Below are 19561 nucleotides of genomic sequence, written 5' to 3' on the forward strand. Positions count from 1 at the left end.
AACATAGTCGTAGGGTAGGCAAGGGTCAAGCGATCGGGTGAACAATACAAACGGGGATAGGCAGAGAGCGTAGTTGAGACTGCAAACAAGGGTCGAGGATCACGAGAAACAAACAAACTAGAACGGCTTGGTAACGCAGAGAAACGAGCTACTGAGCGTATACTTCGCGTATAAACTGGGTGAATGACTTCTCTAAATACTAGCGGTGAGTGTGTGTGATTGGTGCCAGGTGTGACTGATCAGAACTCCGGGGATGGTGAGCGCATGCGTGCCTGAGAAGTGAGTGTTGCATCTTGGGAATATGAGTTCTGATCGGCCCGAGCTGTGACAGAACCCCCCCCCCCAAAGGGCTCACTCCGGGAGCAGAGTTCTTTCTTGGCCTCCCCCGGGGTCGTGGACCAGGGAGATGAGGATGAGTTGCGTGAAAGTCTTTAGTAAGCTGTGGATCCAGTATATCCTGCTTGGGAACCCAGCACTGTTCCTCAGGTCCATAACCCTCCCACTCGACCAAATACTCCAGCTTGCCCCTCCTGTGTCTAGATTTGAAGATGTTCTTGACACGGTAAGCCATCAATTTCCAGAGGGGTCGGAGGAGTTTCAGCTGGTACTTCGGTGGCTAGTGGACCGTTGACAACAGGTTTGAGACGTGATACATGGAATGAGGGGGAGATGCGGCTGTGTCGTGGCAGTTCCAGATGGTAGGTGACTTCATTGACTGGCTTGAGGATCTTGAATGGTCCAGTGTATCTTGGGGTTAGTTTTTTACAGCTATGAGCTTGTCTCAAGTCCTTTGTGGACAACCACACCCGATCGCCTGGTTGGTAATTAGGGTGTTCTTTGCGGCGGCGATCTGCTTTGTGCTTGTACATGTCTGTGGTCTCTTTCAGGCGTCGGTGGGTGTCAGCCCAGACACGCTCGCTACGTTCGAACCAGTGGTCAACGGCTGGAGCTGCGGTGGGAGTTGCGTTCCACGGGAACAGTGGAGGTTGGTAACCTAGCACGCACTGGAAAGGGGTGAGATTAGTAGCCGAATGACGTAGTGAGTTCTGGGCGTACTCGGCCCATGGCAAAAACTTGCTCCAATCCTCTGGGTTATTGGCACAGAAAGTACGGAGGAATTGCCCCAGTTCCTGATTGATTCATTCAACTTGTCCATTGGCTTGTGGGTGATATCCGGAGGTGAGATTCACCGTCACTCCCATCTTGGTCATGAAGCTGGACCACATCCTGTCACTGACAACCTCCTCCGGAATGCCGAAATATCTGAACACATGCTGGAATAGAAGTTCGGCTGTCCCGAATGCAGTGGGGAGAGCGGGTAATAGAATGAAACGTACGGACTTGGAGAACCGGTCCACTGTGACTAGAACTGTGGTATTTCCTTGGGATCTAGGCAGGTCTGTTATGAAGTCTACGGATATGTGTGACCATGGGCGTTCGGGTATAGGTAAGGGCTTGAGCCTCCCAGCTGGGAGGGTCCGAGGTACCTTATTCTGTGCGCAAGATGAACAGGACATCACCACCTTGTGTATATCTCCCTCCATATTGGGCCACCAGTACTTCTCTTCTAGGAGATGGTGTGTGCGTTGTGTCCCTAGATGCCCTGTGCCGAGTACCGTGTGTGCCCAGATGATGAGTTCTTGGCGGTACTCTTCAGGTACAAATAGTTTGTTCGGAGGACACTTTACGGGTACTTGTGACTGGGGAATCTGCTCTAGCTCATGTTCCAGATCCCACTCTAGTGCATTGATAACACATGAAGGATGAATGATGTACTCTTCATGCTCGTTGACACGTTCTGTGTGGTCGAGACGAGACAGAGCATCAGCTTTTGTGTTCTTGGACCCGGGTCTGTAGGATAACGTGAAATGAAACCTGGTGAAGAATAGGGCCCATCGGGCCTGGCGGGGTGTGAGTCGCTTTGCAGTGCGAAGGTACTCCAGGTTCTTATGGTCTGTGAAAATGACAAATGGATGTGTAGCCCCCTCTAACCAGTGTCTCCACTCCTCCAGCGCTAACTTAATTGCCAAGAGTTCACGATTTCCCACATCGTAGTTTCTCTCAGCGGGGGAAAGCTTTCGTGAGAAGAATGCCACCGGATGGAGCTTCGGCTTCTCTCCAAATCGTTGGGATAGAATGGCTCCTACCCCAGTCTCTGACGCATCCACCTCCACTATAAACGGTCTGGATGGGTCCGGATGTTTGATGATGGGTGCAGTAGTGAAGGCTTTCTTGAGCTTGTCGAAGGTGGATTGGGCAGTTGAAGTCCATGACAGACGTTTGGGTTTCCCCTTTAGCAGGGATGTGAGGGGGTTGGCAATGGCACTGAAATTTCTGATAAACCTTCTGTAGAAGTTCGCAAACCCCAGAAACCTCTGTAGTTCCTTGATCATCGTGGGTGTGAGCCAGCCTACTACTGCCTGGACCTTTTCTTGGTCCATGGAGATCCCCTCGGGGCTGATGACGTATCCTAGAAATGCAATGGTGGTTCTATGGAATTCGCATTTCTCAGCTTTAACATATAACTGGTGACGGAGCAGTTGTTGTAGAACTTGGCGGACGTGGTGAACATGTTCCTTCCGGGAGTCAGAATATATCAGAATGTCGTTGATGTAGGCGATCACATGGCGTCCCAGCATGTCAGGTAACACGTCGTTAATTAGACATTGGAAGACCGAGGGAGTGTTAGAAAGCCCATACGGCATGACCTGATACTCATAGTGGCCTGAAGTTGTGCTGAACGCAGTCTTCCATTCATCTCCCTCTCGAATCCGGACCAAGTTGTATGCACTGCGTAAGTCCAGTTTCGTGAAGATGGTGGCAGTGCGTAATTGTTCCAGAGTGGCTGGTACTAGAGGTAGTGGGTAACGGTACTTGACGCAACACTGGTTTAGTCCTCGGTAGTCGATGCATGGTCGTAAACCTCCTCCCTTCTTCTCCACGAAGAAAAACCCCGCGGATGCTGGAGAAGTAGATGGTCGTATATACCCTTGGTGCAACGCTTCCTGAATGTACTCTTCCATGGCCCTTTGCTCAGTGACCGTTAACGGATAGACTCTCCCTCGTGGTGGTGTAGTGCCTGGGCGCAAATCGATTGCGCAGTCGTAATCACGATGAGGAGGTAGTTCGCTAGCCTTCTTCTTACTGAATACTTCCATGAGGTCGTGGTAAACACTGGGGATAAGAACGTTGTCTGCCTTGTCCGGGCTCTCAATGGATGTGGATGCTAAGGAGATCACAGGGACTTGAAGACAGTGATTGATGCAGTGAGCTGACCAGCGAGTGATCTCCCTTTGATTCCATGAAATTTGTGGATTGTGATGTTCGAGCCAAGGAAGACCGAGAACCACTGGATGCCGGGCCGTCACAATGACATGGAACGTAATCTTCTCCTGATGAAGAGCGTTGGTGCGGAGGTTAATAGGTTCAGTACAGTGGTGATTAAGCCATCTCCAATGGGGGCCCCATCAATGGCTTGGACACGGCTGGGGGTGCTGAGAGGACGAATGGGGATGTTATATTGGAGTATGGTCTCTTGGTCAATGAAGTTCCCCGCCGCTCCAGAGTCGATCAGCGCCTCTAAAATACAGGAAACACTTGCGTAACCCAATATAACGGGTAATATGAATGCAGACTGAACTGAGTACTGGGCAATGGGTTCTAAACTCACCCCTGGCTGAGGTTGTCTGGCAGTTTTGGTTTCCCCTCGGGTAGAGCACTGTTTGAGAGGGCATTGTTGCACGAAGTGGCCCCTCTCGCCGCAGTAGAAACAACAATGTTCACGGCGCCGTCGTTCTCTCTCCTGCATGCTCACCTGGGTCTTCCCCAGCTGAATGGGTTCGCGAGGGCTCTCAGATGCCGGTGCTTCCGCCTCGCTGCATAAGGAGCGGTGGCTCCGCAGTAGACGATCCAGGCGGATAGCTACATTGATGAGTGAGTCGAGGGTCAGCTGATCATCGCGGCACACCAGCTCCATTACGATGTCGGCATTTAATCCCCGGCAAAACATAGCTTTTAGAGCGGGTTGATTCCATCCGCTCCTAGCGGCCACAGTACGAAATTCCAGAGCATAATCCGCCACACAACGTGATCCCTGCACCAAGGACAATAAGTCCTCCCCAGTCTCCCGGTTGTCTGGAGAGTGATCGAATACAGTGCGGAAGCGTGATGTCAGCTGCTCATACGTGCTGATACCGTTCCCTTCCTGTTCCCATTCCGCGGTAGCCCAGAGGAGAGCTCTCCCGGTTAAAAGTTCCAGGAAGTGGATTATCTTCTGATTCTCCGTCATGTCTGGGTACGTGGAAAAAAACAGGGAGCACTGGAGTAAAAAACCTCCACAGCGTGCCGGATCTCCATCATACTTCTCCGGCCCTGGAGTGGGAGGTAAGCGTGGGGTCGGCGCCGTAGAAAGCTGCGCGGCTTGGTTTAGCCGAGCTACCTGCTCAGTCAGGTGGGCGAGACGGTGATCATGTTCACTAATCATCCGGTCATGTCCCTCGATGGCTTGCAGCCAACGATCTCCCGCTGCTTCCATTGGAAGGCGAAGTATTCTGTCACAAACCTCGAAACGGCACGGAAGCAGGAGCGGGCGGCAGGTGTAGAGCATAGAATCGGGAAGTTCAAGAAACGTAGTCGTAGAGTAGGCAAGGGTCAAGCGATCGGGCGAACAATACAAACGGGGATAGGCAGAGAGCGTAGTCGAGACTGAAAACAAGGGTCAAGGATCACGAGAAACAAACAAACTAGAACGGCTTGGTAACGCAGAGAAACGAGCTACTGAGTGTATACTTCGCGTATAAACTGGATGAAGGACTTCCCTAAATACTAGCGGTGAGTGTATGTGATTGGTGCCAGGTGTGACTGATCAGAACTCCGGGGATGGTGAGCGCATGCGTGCATGAGAAGTGAGTGTTGCATCTTGGGAATTTGAGTTTGAATACTTGCATACTTATTGCTTACATTATTAAAGATGAACAACCTTGAAAAGATTTGTATGCACAGGACAGATTCAGGACATATGTTGCTTGAAATGTTTTTAGAAAGAGCAAAGACTAGAGTAGTGTTATATTACAGAAACTAAATAGGCTGGCGCTTCAACAGGCACACACACTTAATATTAGATGCAATTTACTTTGCATGTTAATCCATTAGAGATGAAGGACTTATGGGACTCTGACAAAGATAAATGCCTGTGTTTAGTGAATGTTTACATATGTGTAGCTCACATATGTGTGTGTGTGTGTGTGTGTGTGTGTGTGTGTGTGCGTGTGTGTGTGTGTGTGTGTGTGTGTGTGTGTGTGTGTGTGTAGGAGGACTCGGCGCCAGGACATCAGGAATGGAGACCCTCTCACTCAGTGCTCGGACCTGCAGCACAACGGTAAAAGCTGCAGATTTAAGATGCAAACCCTCATTCAGCATTTTATAACTAACCACAAAGCACTATACTCGTCACCTTGTCATACACACACCATATACTTTATCTAAATGAGTATAAACCTTGAATTTTCATTAGGCTTGACATTAAGGTTTAAAGAGAATTTCAATTGGCTTACAGCCTCCATAATTATGACCTTCGGACTAAAATAAAAATTTAACTGAGCGGAACTGAATGTTTAAGGTGTATATTTAACTACAACGGAAATACACACACATAGGGACCACACAGACTTTAATGTCAGACTATTTTTGTTACACACACCCACTTTGTTACATCCTTACTGAAAAGTCCCATGGACTTCACATGATATCCGTGTAAATTTAAACCCTTTTGGACACTTCATGTGTTATGTTTCAGACATTTTTTCACATGTAGTGGACTTTTCACATGTAATAAGTCCCTCCAGGATTTTGCAATCATAGAAATTAATGCAAAATCAAGAGAACTCTGCAATATTTGAAGGAGCTGGCAAATGTAACATAATGCAGATTTTCCACAGATTTGGGCCAAGATGTCTCATGTGATGTCACTACAATGCGCATTTAGCCAAAGCTCTTCGATTCAAGCGTGTCGAACAAAAGTACAGCTAAAATGTCTCATTTACCAACAAACGTCACTGCGAAAAACAATTTCATGCAAATTTAAATTTCACCATTTCAAGTAGTTTTTCACAAAAAAACCCACCCACAAACAACTACACAAGTTACATCACAAATTTTGAAAAAAGCTGCAGCAAAATCAAGCATTTTTTGACACAGCAATCACCAAAAAAACTCCCCGAAATCCTGTACGGACCGTGTAATGCATATCTCGTTCACATGATGTTACGTGCATTTTTAGGGCATATGAAATGCATCTTCATGTGTTTTTAATATGTAATCACAAAATACTCACACAACCACATAAGCAGAAAAACATATTTTCAAATGTGAAATATACATGATATTTCAGTAAGGACAATGGCAGAAGATTCCAGCATAACCTCACTCTGACACTCTGATATAAATATATAAAACATCCAAAACCAATAAATAAATCGTGTGTGTAGTTGTAAGTTCATGCTCATGGTTTGAATTACTAGCTCATATCCTCTCTGCTGGACATGAGGGCCTCTTGCAAACACATGAGAATGTGAGTGGAATGAACATGTACCCATTCATAAAAACACACACTCTCTCTGTCTCTCACTCACACACACACAAACACACACTGACCATTGGCATAGCCAGATCCCACTCTCTGCCCTCTACATGGTCATTTCCCAGTGGGATTATGTGTCTTGAAATGGAATCGCTTACTCTTTGTTTAGACGAGGAGAATGGTGAGAGCACCCTGCTGGATAAGACGGTCTATGGGGTGGAGAACAGCAGCTCCTTCCTGGAGTGCAGCCCTAAGTCTCAGCGTGCTCTCATCTACTGGCAGTTCCAGAAACATGGCGAGGACCGCAAACAAGAAGTATGTCGTATGTGTGTGTAACAATGTGTATGAATAGTACGAAAATAAACCAAAAACTGGAAAGTTTGTGCTATAGCCTGGTTATGTTTTTATAGTATCTTGTTGTAGACCAATAGTTCTGCATATCTAATAGTTTTGACATTTGATTGGTCCCTGTGAGCAAGGCAGTTTAATTTTTTTATCCCAAAAGTCTGGTATCTTTTCATTGTGTCACCAGCGAGGGACCTTCACTAAATGTTAAATTCATCCATCATAACAGTGGATCTCATCCATCTCATATATGCGGGTGTTACTAGATTAGAGCACCAAATCAAAAGGAAAAAAAAAACAAAATGATTAGAACATCCTTAAATAAAATAAAATAGAAATAAAATAAAGATAGTAGGAAGAACATGTAATGTAACTGCTGATTGTAAATAAGTAAAAGTGCATTTTTGTCTTTATAAGCTTACTTGAGGAAGGGAAAATACTTAAATACTCATTAAATATACTCTTAAAAGTATAAATAATTAATTATATTAATTAATTATATTTTTAAAAATCCTTCCTTAGCAAATGTGTTTAGTAAAGATACTATTTTACTGAGCTGGATCTCGTATGTGAGTGTGTATGCCTATGAAAGAAGGATAAAGCCATATAGTCTGATCTTGTGTGTGTGTGTGTTCAGATAAAGTCAGACGAGCGAGTGATGGGAACTGAACAGGGTCTACTAATCCGAAGCCTGCTTCCGAAGGACTCAGGTGTGTATTACTGCCACGCAGTGGAACACGGTTTCATCCAGACACTCCTGCGGCTGACGCTCCACGTCATACCTTCTGATCACCTGGACGATCTCCTACAACGGCCACCCTCAGACATCAGCCACTCCTCACATGCCAAACTGTGGTACCAGGACTTCCTGTCTCTGATCGACCCGCCTGGCCCTAACAGTGTGGACCAGCTGTGTGAGCAAGTGTGGAAGAAAGAGCGGAAGCAGAGGAGGCAAAAAGCCCATCACCTACATGCTAGCCAATCACATGCTGCCCAGCTTCTTCACACCAGCCAGTCCAACTCCAGCAAGTGGAAGCTCATGCAGGAGAGCAAGAAAGGGCGCAATCGTAGGACCCACGAGACACCGCGGGCACCTCGCAGTGTGTGACCCCATGCCCACGTAACTGCAAACACATGCAAAGAGAAATGACTCTGACCATTCTACTGACTGTGACTCTGAGAGGCACACACAGGAAATGTGAATACAATAGTCCACCTCTCCTGCAGAGAGAGTGTATGTTGGAGGCAAAACACACTCTAACTCAGAACTGTTCATTCAGACTCAAAATCCGGGAGTCTTCAGTGGAAAAATTCACTCATACCCAGAATGGATAATAACATGGCGCGACAATATTCTGTAAAAATTATACAGAATTAAATGACTTCTACGAGACCTACTTCTGTCTGTCAGAATAAAGACACAGCTGAAGGCCACTGATTAAACGTCTGTGCATATATACTGCATAAAACCCCTAAACGTGTATCTGCAGAGCAAAACTGAGTCTTTCCCAGTGAAGATCCAGCAGGTCTCAGTGTCCTCTTTTTAAAACTCACTTTTTTCCTTCTCCTTATTTTTAACTGCTCCAAAAGCATTTGGCCATGACACTAATACACAATGTGTGTTCCCTTTCCTCTATAAGCTTTCCGACATAAATACGTCCTTCAGCTATTTTGTAGAGTAATATTTAATTTTGTACTTTGTCAGAATTATATATAAGAATATTGCATAATATAGAGTTATTTTATTATTGAGATCTCTTCATCTTCTCACTCGAACTTCTGTTTTCTGAGCTACTAAACATTTGTATTCTAGTTTTCTTTATCAGAGCTGCTTTTTGAGTTTCAATTTACCCTTATTATAGAAATCTTGACCCAACAGAAAGTGACACACCATCAGTGTGATCAAATAATGCTGTTTATACTATGGCACTTTTGAATGGTCGAATGCTGATTGGTTAGAAAGTGTTGATTCATTTTCTATAACATCAGCAAGGTGAATATTAACACGCTCATTCAAATACATTATCATTTCTATAGTAACAACTCATTCACAGGAACTTGTGTGGTGGACATTCCACATAATGTAAGGATAGTAATTTTTTTTAAATGCTTTCATTTGACAAAGAAAAGCATCTAATTACTGATGTGGTGAAGTTTTCCATAAGGAGAAGTTTGTATGATATTTTTGGAAGGAGTCTCCAGTGTCAGTGTCAGTGCTTTGCAATGTTCAGTAAGTTTTCCACCATTACAAGTGAGAGAATGACTGTTTACAGCTGTTACGAGGAAAGATGTTCCACAATTGAATATAGCTATAAATGGCTAAAAAGTCTGATGTTACATTCATGAATAAATTAACATTTATAATCATTGTTGTGGTATAAGAGGAACAGAACATTCCAGGATGTGCAGTTATCGGAAATTCATCCACTTCAGGGGGGTAAGATTAACTCCATTTCAAATTGTGCCACATCACACTGTAATTGATTAATTTCCTATAACAGCACACTGTGTCATGTTTTATTCCTTACTTAAATAGAACATTTGTAAATTATCCTGTGTCAGGAGTTACACGTTTGGGCGGTGATTTATTTATCTTAATGGGAAAGAATCTTGTGTTATCGAAAGTTCTTTTCAGAAGGTAAAACATTACCAAATCAGACCTCATTAAACCACCATTCATGTGTATTTTATGCATTTCCTCTTGCTGTAAATTTGAACTTACACACAACCTGTATTCAGCCTGCACTGTATTATTGTGAAGAACTGAAAACATAGTTGAAAGTGTAGTTGAGTTTTTCACTGGGAAAACAAAACAAAACCATTCTTCTTCCTGATTTTTCCCTGTCGTACAGAAGTAAAGAAATAGACTTAGAGAAGACAGACAAGGCAGGATGCTTTAATATTCCCACTTTAAAGTCTATATTGGTTTAATATAACAAGAAGTATGTAAAAACACCTGAATGTAGCTGTGAATATACTGTAAAATATTTGGGAAGAAAGATAAAACGTGTACAATCTGCATGCGAATGCTCTTATCACCCCATTTGTTCGTCTAGCATTTGCAGTAGCTAGTTAGTAATGTTGTGAGTGCCACATATGGCTGTAGACTCCTGACAGTCCACATTTACTCTGAGGTGAACACACTCCTACTCTTAGATATGTGACAAATACAGTGTTAGCTAAGGGCTGTACTGCTGCCTGTGGTACTCTCTCCTACTGTAGCTCACACGAATGATGTATACACTAAATGGATGTGGAATCTCACAGGTCTGACTGTGTATTTTCTCACTATTTTACAATATACAATATGAAATGCAACTCAAAACAGTATATGGTCAGTGAACCTGGGACAGAAACTGACACTTCCACAACGGTTGGGCAAAACTGGATGGAAAAGAGGGAGAGTGATGGAAAAAAAAAAATGCTGCTGTAAATTATTTGTTTTGGCATGTATTCCAGTGTTCTAATAAATGTCTCTTGTAAGAACTTGCTCTCAAGAGGTGTGCTGCTATGTTCTTGTTTCCGATTGATACTGGCCCACTTCCTCTCAGCACTGCTATATTCATTCAACAGATGAATAAATTTATCCACTATTAGGAACAAATCCAAGGATGGATGGCATGATGGTAAAGGCTAGGGTTTAATGAACAGATTAAGCACGCTGTTAATCTGGACAATAGTTCCTTAAAGGATGTGGTACTGAAACTGAAAGGAACCTAATTAGGATGTATACATCAGAAGTCAATAGAAAGTTCCACGTATTCTGACTGGGCTTTCATAGGTTCTTAAGTTGCATTTCCATGTGCAGCTCATGCCTCTGAGGTTACCAGGGTTTCTTGTGTTGAGCTCTCATTACAGGAGTTTTTCAGTTGTGTCTAGACCACTAGCTATAAACACAAGCACTTTCCATTAAGCCTAAAAAAAAAATAAAAAATAGGAGAATAGAAAATGTGGACTGAAGCGAATTGCATTTTACCACCTTTGCTGTCAGTTACAATAGGATTTAGCATTTGCATTTAATCTAATAATAGTGGTCTGTAAGACTGACTGTTCATGAACAGAATATGAAAAGTTATAAACCTATTCATGATAATCACATTTAATCGTGATATCAGTTCAAATTTCTCTGTTTGGTATCATGGATAACACCCAACTTTATTGGATGATAATTTATAAAATAGCGTTTGTTACAATACAGCCAGCAACAGGAAAAGTGAAGTTTATGCAGGAATAAGAATATAGAAATGACTGAACTGGTCATTAAAGAACAAAGATTCTTTTTTTATATTCTTTGCAAACAGAGTAAACTAGTCATCCAAATTAATGTTACAAAATTGCTTGCTCAGATTAATATCTGGGGAAGCTGGAGGCCAAGTCTTGTGATGTTTCTCAAACCATTCCTGAACAATTTTTTTGAAGTGTGACAGGGCTCATTATCATGTTGAAATATTCTGACTGGTCTACGCAGCAAGCTGTCATGCACTGCGTGTTTTGACACCTTTCTATCATAGCCAGCATTAACTTCATCAGCAATTTGTGCTACAGTAACTCTTCTGTGGGATCGGACCAGATGGGCTAGCCTTCGCTCCCCACTCACATCAGTGACCCATGGGCACCTATTACCCTGTTGCCAGTTCACCGGTTGGTACTAACCACTGTGTACAAGGAACACCCCACAAGAACTGAAATTTTGGAGATGCTCTGACCCAGTCATCTAGCCATCACAATTTGGCTCTTGTCAAAGTTGCTCAGCTCCTTATGCTTGCCTATTTTTCCTGCTTCCAACACATCAACTTTGAGAACTGACTGCTCATTTGCCTCATAATATATCCCACCACTTGGTATGTACCATTGTAATAAGATAATCAATGTTATTCACTTCGCCTGTCAATGTTAATGTTATTTGCTGATCAGTGTTCATCTAAGGTCTGAATACTGATGTGCACAATTTCGGTGCTAACTCCTCACTATGCGTGTAACTCAAATCTGAATATAGCCCAAAGTGAACAATATCATCATTTGCAGAGATGGATCAGAGAAATCCAGTTTCTTAAAAAGGGCTTGCTTTGAAATTGTGTCATGTTTTAATTCACTTTACATAATGAATTAATTTAATCATCCTCAATAAACTTGAACTGTGAAACCTGGAGGACCTGTTGAGGCGCCAACACTACCCTCTGCACCACCATAGATAATAACCACCTAATAAATTTGATTGGCCTAAAATATTACAATTTGGGTAGGCTCTATGGTGTAAGGAGAGAGAGAAAAAGTAAATCTTTATTAACAATAATTTTTATTGAACATCACAATAAAAAGTAAGAGCAAAAAGGAGCATTTAGAGCATATAAGTGTATTAGCATTGGATGATCGAGTGTGTTCAGACAAACAGGGTCTTGAGATGCTTCTATAAGATTTCTAGAGGTTCTACAAGACAAATGGAGATAGGTAACTCTTTCCACCATGGATGATCTATGTAGGAGGTAACAATGGTAACTTCAAAGAACGTTTCTTCGAAACTATAGTGGAGCAGTGCAGCATAAGGTCCTTTGAGTAAATGTATGGAGGTAGGTGTTATTTCAACAAGAGCCCTAAATGCAAGCGTTGAATAATGCAAGGTTAAGAGAGGTGTAACGTATGTTTTTGGGCTGGTTGAGAACCAGACCAGCTGCTGCATTTTCAACCATCTGTTTATGATCGAAGGTCAGCCAGGAAGTCACAGTAGTCCATTCAGGAAATGATGAAACCCTGGATTAGGATGTGTTAGTGTAGAATGCTTGCCTGCTTTAGCTTTAAAAGAAAGATCCACCCTGAACGACTTGCAGATTATTCTTTATAATTAAATGTAATTTTTAATGGCATCCAGGATTTTTTTTTGTAATTACGTTCTGCATTGATGTTTTCAGTTTAAACTTCTTTCAGGAACACGTTACTTGATTTTCACTTTGGCTTACAGTATCCTACATTACCTACAATCCTGTTCTACCTGCTGATAGTGGTGCGAGTGGAAATTAGCTCTTAGTTCATGTCTACCTTAAAGAATTGATGAAGCAGCACTTTAGTCCTTTAGTCTGTCCAGCTCTCTCTAATGTCCTCATCTGTACACGCTAAAGCGTCAACTTTCATGGTAACCCTTTAATGCCATAGCACTTATCATCTTATACATCGTTAATTAGCCAAATGAAGTCTCTGCGATAACTCAGCATAACTACATCATATAGCTGAATTGCATTCTGGAACTTTGAGTCCAACATTTGCTCTGTCCACTATTTTTACATTACATAATGTTGAATGTTTCTGGAAAATGAGGAGTAAGGAAAGAAGCTCTTGCTTGCTTTTTCCTCTTAAGTGCCACTGTAACTGCATTAGTCACACACTGTCAGATCAAAACAAACCCTATGTTTCAGTGTGGATTTTTTCCTTGGGGTCTGACTCCATAGAATAATATATTAAGTACAGCTCTGTTTGAATTTTAGCATTATATAAAGTTTAAATAACTTCATATGGATCAATCATTTCAATACTATTTTATAATTGCTGTGTAAACTTTGTTTCATTTCTATTACCCAAGATTTGCATGCATCTAATTGTACGCACAAGATACAAATTTTTAAGAATGAGACAAGCCTGCTATCTGGTGGTGAAGTATGTTATCACATGTCCTCTAAAATATTGCGAGGGTTTGCTCGCTCCCGGTAGTTGGAGCCAAGCATATCAACTCTAAATGAGAACCATTTTGACTTTACTGTAGTCAAAACTGTGAGTAACAACGATTTTATACAGCAATTGCATTTAATTACACTGAGTATGATGGAGTCCTGGAGAGAAGTATTAAATATAACTGAATGTGTGTTCTTATTATAGAAGCAAACACCTCAACATTTATATTTATGGCACACATCTGTGAACCCAAAGCATTTAATGATGTAACCTGTTAAGTGACCTCTGACTTGGAGAAGCTTCTCTGGTGCTCCATAAATATGCCTTTCTCTGAAATGGTGCATTAATAGGGAACCCTGCACATTATTTACAGTTAACTTATTCAAAAGGAAAAAAACAAAACAAAAACAATATACAGTTGAGGTCATAAGTTTGCATACACCATGCAACATCTGCAAAATGTAATTTTATTTTTTTAATAAGAGGGATCATAAAAATTGCATTTAGTTTTTTTATTTAGTTCTGCCCTGAATAAGCTATTTCACATAACAGATGCTTACATATAGTCCACAAGACACAATAATAACTGAATTTACACAAATGAACCAGTTCAAAAGTTTACATACGCTTGATTCTTAATACCGCGTGGTGTTATTTGGATGATCAGCGACTGTTTTTATGTTTTGTGATAGTTGTTCATGTGTCCCTTGTTTGTCCTGAGCAGTTAAACTGTTCACTGTTCTTCAGAAAAGGTCCTGTGCATTCTTTGCTTTTCCAGCATCTCCAGAAAATGAACCCCTTTCCAACGGTGACTATATGATGTTGAGATCCATCTTTTCACACTGAGGACAACTGAGGGATTCATACACAACTATTAGAAAAGGTGCAAAAATACACTGATTCTCAAGAAGGCAGCACACTATATTAAGAGATAGGGGATGTAAACTTTTGAACAGGATGACCAGTGTAAACTGTTATTTATTTATTTATTTTTGTCTTCTGGTTAACATGTAAATATCCTATGTAGGACAGTACTAAATAAAAAAGTTCTTTAAACAAAATAATGTAAACAATGTATGAAACATATGACCTCAACTGTAAATTTCATCATACTCCTAAGATACTAATGTAGAAACAGTTAAGCATGAGGTCTATCATCATTTAACAGCTGTTTATAGTTAGAGTTTTGAAATTGAGAATTATTAAATTTAGACTGCAACCAATCAGAAATTCACAATCATATTAAGAAATGTCTTATTCGTGTGATGAATTGAAAGACCAATACTCCTCATACACTATATCCTTCATGTACATGTCTCCACACTGGTGATGTTGCCCTACATACTGGCTCATTGTCTTGAGATTGTTGACATAGTTTTACTGGAAGGTGAAAGCCCATGTGTGTAAGAGAGGACCTTGCTTATCATGGTTCAAAGGAAGCCTCACACTGTAATGGAAATTTTGCTCTGTAGCATCTGTGGCATTCTGCTACTTCATACACAAGCCTACAGGCGACTGATGCAGAGACTCAGAATGAAAAGCTTGGCACACACCAATCAGAGATAAAATTCTAACAATAAAGCCATTCCTTTATCTCAGCCTTGAACCATGGTTGACTATAAACCATTATGCAAATAGTGGATGGTAATTCAATACTACTACTACTACTACTACTACTACTAATACTACTACTACTACTACTACTAATAATAATAATAATAATAATAATAATAATAATAATAATAATACATTCTGTGCTGAGCATTGCCATATATCATTCAACAGATTATTGGTACATGTCTACATGGAGTGTTCAATTAATATACAAAATACATTTTTGAAGTATTAAAATAATCTCAATCTGTCATTGAATGACCAGACTGAAGAAAAGTGTCTTTTCAGATCATCCTAGATGACAACTACTACTAGATAATACTAGATACTAGTACTATCTACTACTAGATACATCCTAGAAAGAAAACTACTGCATCTGCTGCCCCCTGTGGGCTAAAAGGAAATGATTCACAAATATTTCCTGGGATTTCAATAAAAATATTACAAAACTGAGAAAGATTATGATATGCCATATTGAAGTTTAAATTTGTTTAACCTCTCTTCAGTTTTGTGATTCTTTATTAGCACATATGGCAACATTTCATTATAGGAGGTCGTATATTATATGAATTCATAGTCATTAAGTGAGACTGTAAGTAGTGAATAGAGCAGTTATTTGGCATTATTACCATCTTGTTAGTACTTTATTTAGTGTTCTCATATTCCCTTATATGTATAGGCTAATTAACGATTGCTTGTACTTGCAATCTATACAAGACGTACAAAAATTAATACTGCATAAATGACTTCTCCTAATCATATGTGTTCAGGAAAAAAGCTACACTTTAAAGTGCAAATCCCAAAGTACTGAATAGATACTGTGTGTCAGATAAAAATACCTGATGGGTTTTAGGTATCAAAGATGATTTTAACAAAAATAAGTAAACACATAAATAAACTGCTGGAGTGTAAACAGAAAATTCAGATATAGGTATTTCACTATCATATGAGTGTTTCTCATAGAGTTAAACATGTGCATGGCAGGGTTGCTAGGAGAAAGCCACTGCTCTCCAAAAAGAACAATGCTGCCCATCTGCAGTTTTGTAGATGTATGAGACCAAAAAAGTTTTGTAGATGTATGAGACCAAAATAGAACATTTTCGTTTAAATTAAGCTTTAAGTTTGGACAAAGCGAAACATTGCATTCCAGCATAAGAACCTTATCCCATTGGTGAGACCTGGTGGTGGAAGTATTATGGTTTGGGTCTGTTTTGCTGCATCTGGACCAGGGCGACTTCGTATAATTCTGAATTATAGGAGTGAATTCTTAAGGAAAATATCAGGACATCTATCCAGGAATTGAATCTCAACAGAAAGTGGGTCATGCTTCAAGACAACAACCCTAAGCACACAAGTCGTTCTATGAAAGAATGGTTAAAGAATGTTTTGGAATGGCCAAGTCAAAGTCCTGACATTAATCCAATAGAAATGTTGTGGAAGGACCTGAAGCAAGCAGTTCATGTGAAGAAACCCACCAACATCCCAGAGTTGAAGTTGTTCTGTACTGAGGAATGGGCTAAAATTCCTCCAAGCCGATGTGCAGGACTGATCAACACTTACCGGAAACGTTTAGTTGCAGTTATTGCTGCACAAGGGAGTCACACCAGATTCTGAAAGCAAAGGTTCACATAGTTTTGACACTCACAGATATGTAATATTGGATCATTTTCTTCAATAAGTATATGACCAAGTTGCCCTGCGATGGACTGGCACCCTGTCCAGGGTGTACCCCGCCTTGTGCCCGATGCTCCCTGGGATATGCTCCAGGTTCCCCGTGACCCTGAAAAGGAGTAAGCGGTAGAAGATGGATGGTAAATGACCAAGTACAATATTTTTGTATCATTTGTTTAATTGGGTTCTCTTTATCTACTTTCAGGACTTACTTTTAGGAATCTGATGATGTCTTATGTCATGTTTATGCAGAAATATAGAAAATTCACAAAATTTCAATCACCACTGCACAGTTTCAATCCAAATTATTCAACCCCCATTGCAAATCAGGTTTATTGTCAAAATTCACAGACTTTTGGCTATTTGCAATGAACAAATCAAACAAAAGCAATTGAAATAGTTAAATACAACAAATGCTTCAAGTGGTTTCCTCAAATTGAACTGAAAATGCAACTTGTAATGAGTTCTCCAGTTTCAAAATTATTCAGCCCCTTCATGGCAAGCATCTTTAGTACTTAGTAGAGCACCCTTTTGCTATTATGACCCGCTGCAAACGAGATGCTTAACCAGACACCAGCTTCTTGAGGAATCTTAGCCCATTCCTCATGAGCAATGGCCACCAGTTCAGTAACATTCATAGGTTTGCATGCTGCAACCACCTTTGTCAAATCCCACCAGAGATTTTGTATGGGTTTAAGTCAGGTGAGTGTTTTGGCCCTGTAGGATCTTCCAGGACCGCAACCAAGCCTTGGTGGAATCTGAGGAATTTGATTTGTTCATTGAAAACAGCTGAAAGTCTGAAAATTTTGACAATAAACCTGATTGGCAATGGGGGTTGAATAATTCTGATTGCAACTATATCTATTGTATTGAATGCACACTTAGCAATGACTTCATGTTTCATATGTGATGTCCATTACTGAAGTGTTACCAGAGATATGTTGTGTTTTGTAGTAATGTAGACAGGAGAAGAGACAGATGTAATTGATATAAATGATCTAATCCAAAGTTATGCTATCCATTATTTGAGACCGTTTTGAAGATCCCATATGTCTATCTAAGACTGTGATCTTGTGAGAGTCCAGACATTCAGAAGTGTGAACTATGTTACACAGGCATGTGCTGAACATCTGTAGACACACATTCACACACATGCACACAGAGTGATTTACGTTCTGAGCGCTGCATCCAGGTTCAGAGATCAGGCCCTCTTGTCCAATGATATGGGTGTGGAGAAGCTCAATGAGGCAGAGTGGTGACTGCTGATCAGTGAGGATAGCAGGGTTCACTGATGCATGAGAGAGACAGAGAGAGAGACTCATCACATTGGTGGTGAGTGAGTGTTTTTGTGGCATGGGTGAGTGAGTTATACACCTGCGTGAACTCTGACATGTTTCTCACAATCTTCACATTCTTACTCAAATACCATTTAAAGTTTCACAGCTTTTACTGTGGCTGTGTTTTTTTTTTGTCAGTTAAAAGAAGCGTAAATAAATTAACAAAGGTTCACAAAGTTACCTTCAATTGTATGTCCATGACCTACATCGATTTTCATTTTTCCTTCATTCCACACAGATGACTGCTGAGCTCTGGTTGCAATCCACCTCAACTTTACATACAAATTCACTTCATATATAAATACTCAGCAAACAAAGAAATGGCACTCTTTCATGAGACTGTATTTTAAAATCCAAATTAGTTTTACAGATCTTTATTGGAAAGGGTTTAAATAGTGTTTTTCATGCTTGTTCAATGAACCATAAACAATTATTGCACATGCACCTGTGAAACAGTCCTTAAGACACGAACAGTTTACAGGTGGTAGGCAATTAAGATCACAGTTACAATAAGTTAAGACACTAAAGATACCTTTCTACTGACTCTGAAAAACAAGAAAGGTGTCTAGGGTTCCTGTTCACCTGTGTGAACATGCCATAAGACTGCTGCAGGGAGAGATGAGGACTGCAGATGTGTTCAGAGCAATAAACTGCAATGTCCGTAATGTAAGATGTCTAAGGCAGTGCTACAGAGAGACAGGGACAGCTGATTGTCCTTGCAGTGGAAAATTACATGTAACTGTGTGTCCCCCCAGACGTGATTGAGAACCTACAAATGGAAAAGTGGGGTAACATTGCACAGCAAGAATTGACAAATCTGGTACAGTCGATGAGGATGAGATGCACTGTAGTACTTAAAGCAGCTTGTGGCCAAACCCAATACTGACTGTTACTTTTGATATTGACCCCCCCCCCCCCCCCCCCCACACACACACACACACACACACACACACTTTGTTCAGGGACTTATTAAATTTTTGTTGAATCTCAGTTTAATCAGTTGTTCAGTTTATGCTTCAGTTGTTGAATGTTTTTATGTTAATACAAATATTTACACATGTTAAGAAATTTGCTGGAAATCAAAGCAGTTGAATGTGAGAGGACGCTTTTTTTTGCTGAGTATATAAAACCAAAGGGCAAATCCAAAATAGTGGGCAGTGGGCCAGACAAAAATGAGTATGCAGTAAGGCACAGCAATTTCCAAGATCCAAAGGTAAATCCAAAAGAATAAACAAAGAGGCACAGCATGGATCATATGCAATATTTATGACAAGACTTAACAGCTCAAAATTTACACAATTGAGCATAAATGGCACAGCTTCACAAATTGTGTCCATGTGCTTAATATACTGTGGAA

The 19561-nt window shown here is 41.0% G+C and overlaps 1 protein-coding gene across 1 annotated transcript in view; it reads left to right on the plus strand.

The window, feature by feature from the left end:
- Positions 1 to 10419, plus strand: part of sema3ab (sema domain, immunoglobulin domain (Ig), short basic domain, secreted, (semaphorin) 3Ab) — a 43289-nt gene extending 32870 nt beyond the window's left edge. The window contains exons 15-17 of the mRNA XM_017466711.3: positions 5310 to 5377; positions 6747 to 6892; positions 7560 to 10419. Of these exons, the coding sequence (XP_017322200.3) occupies positions 5310 to 5377; positions 6747 to 6892; positions 7560 to 8030 (685 nt within the window). The 3' untranslated portion in view covers positions 8031 to 10419. The remainder of the gene's footprint in view (positions 1 to 5309; positions 5378 to 6746; positions 6893 to 7559) is intronic.
- The last annotated feature ends 9142 nt before the right edge of the window (positions 10420 to 19561 follow it).

This window comes from Ictalurus punctatus, chromosome 4 (assembly GCF_001660625.3).
Source record: "Ictalurus punctatus breed USDA103 chromosome 4, Coco_2.0, whole genome shotgun sequence".
Taxonomy (NCBI): domain Eukaryota; kingdom Metazoa; phylum Chordata; class Actinopteri; order Siluriformes; family Ictaluridae; genus Ictalurus; species Ictalurus punctatus.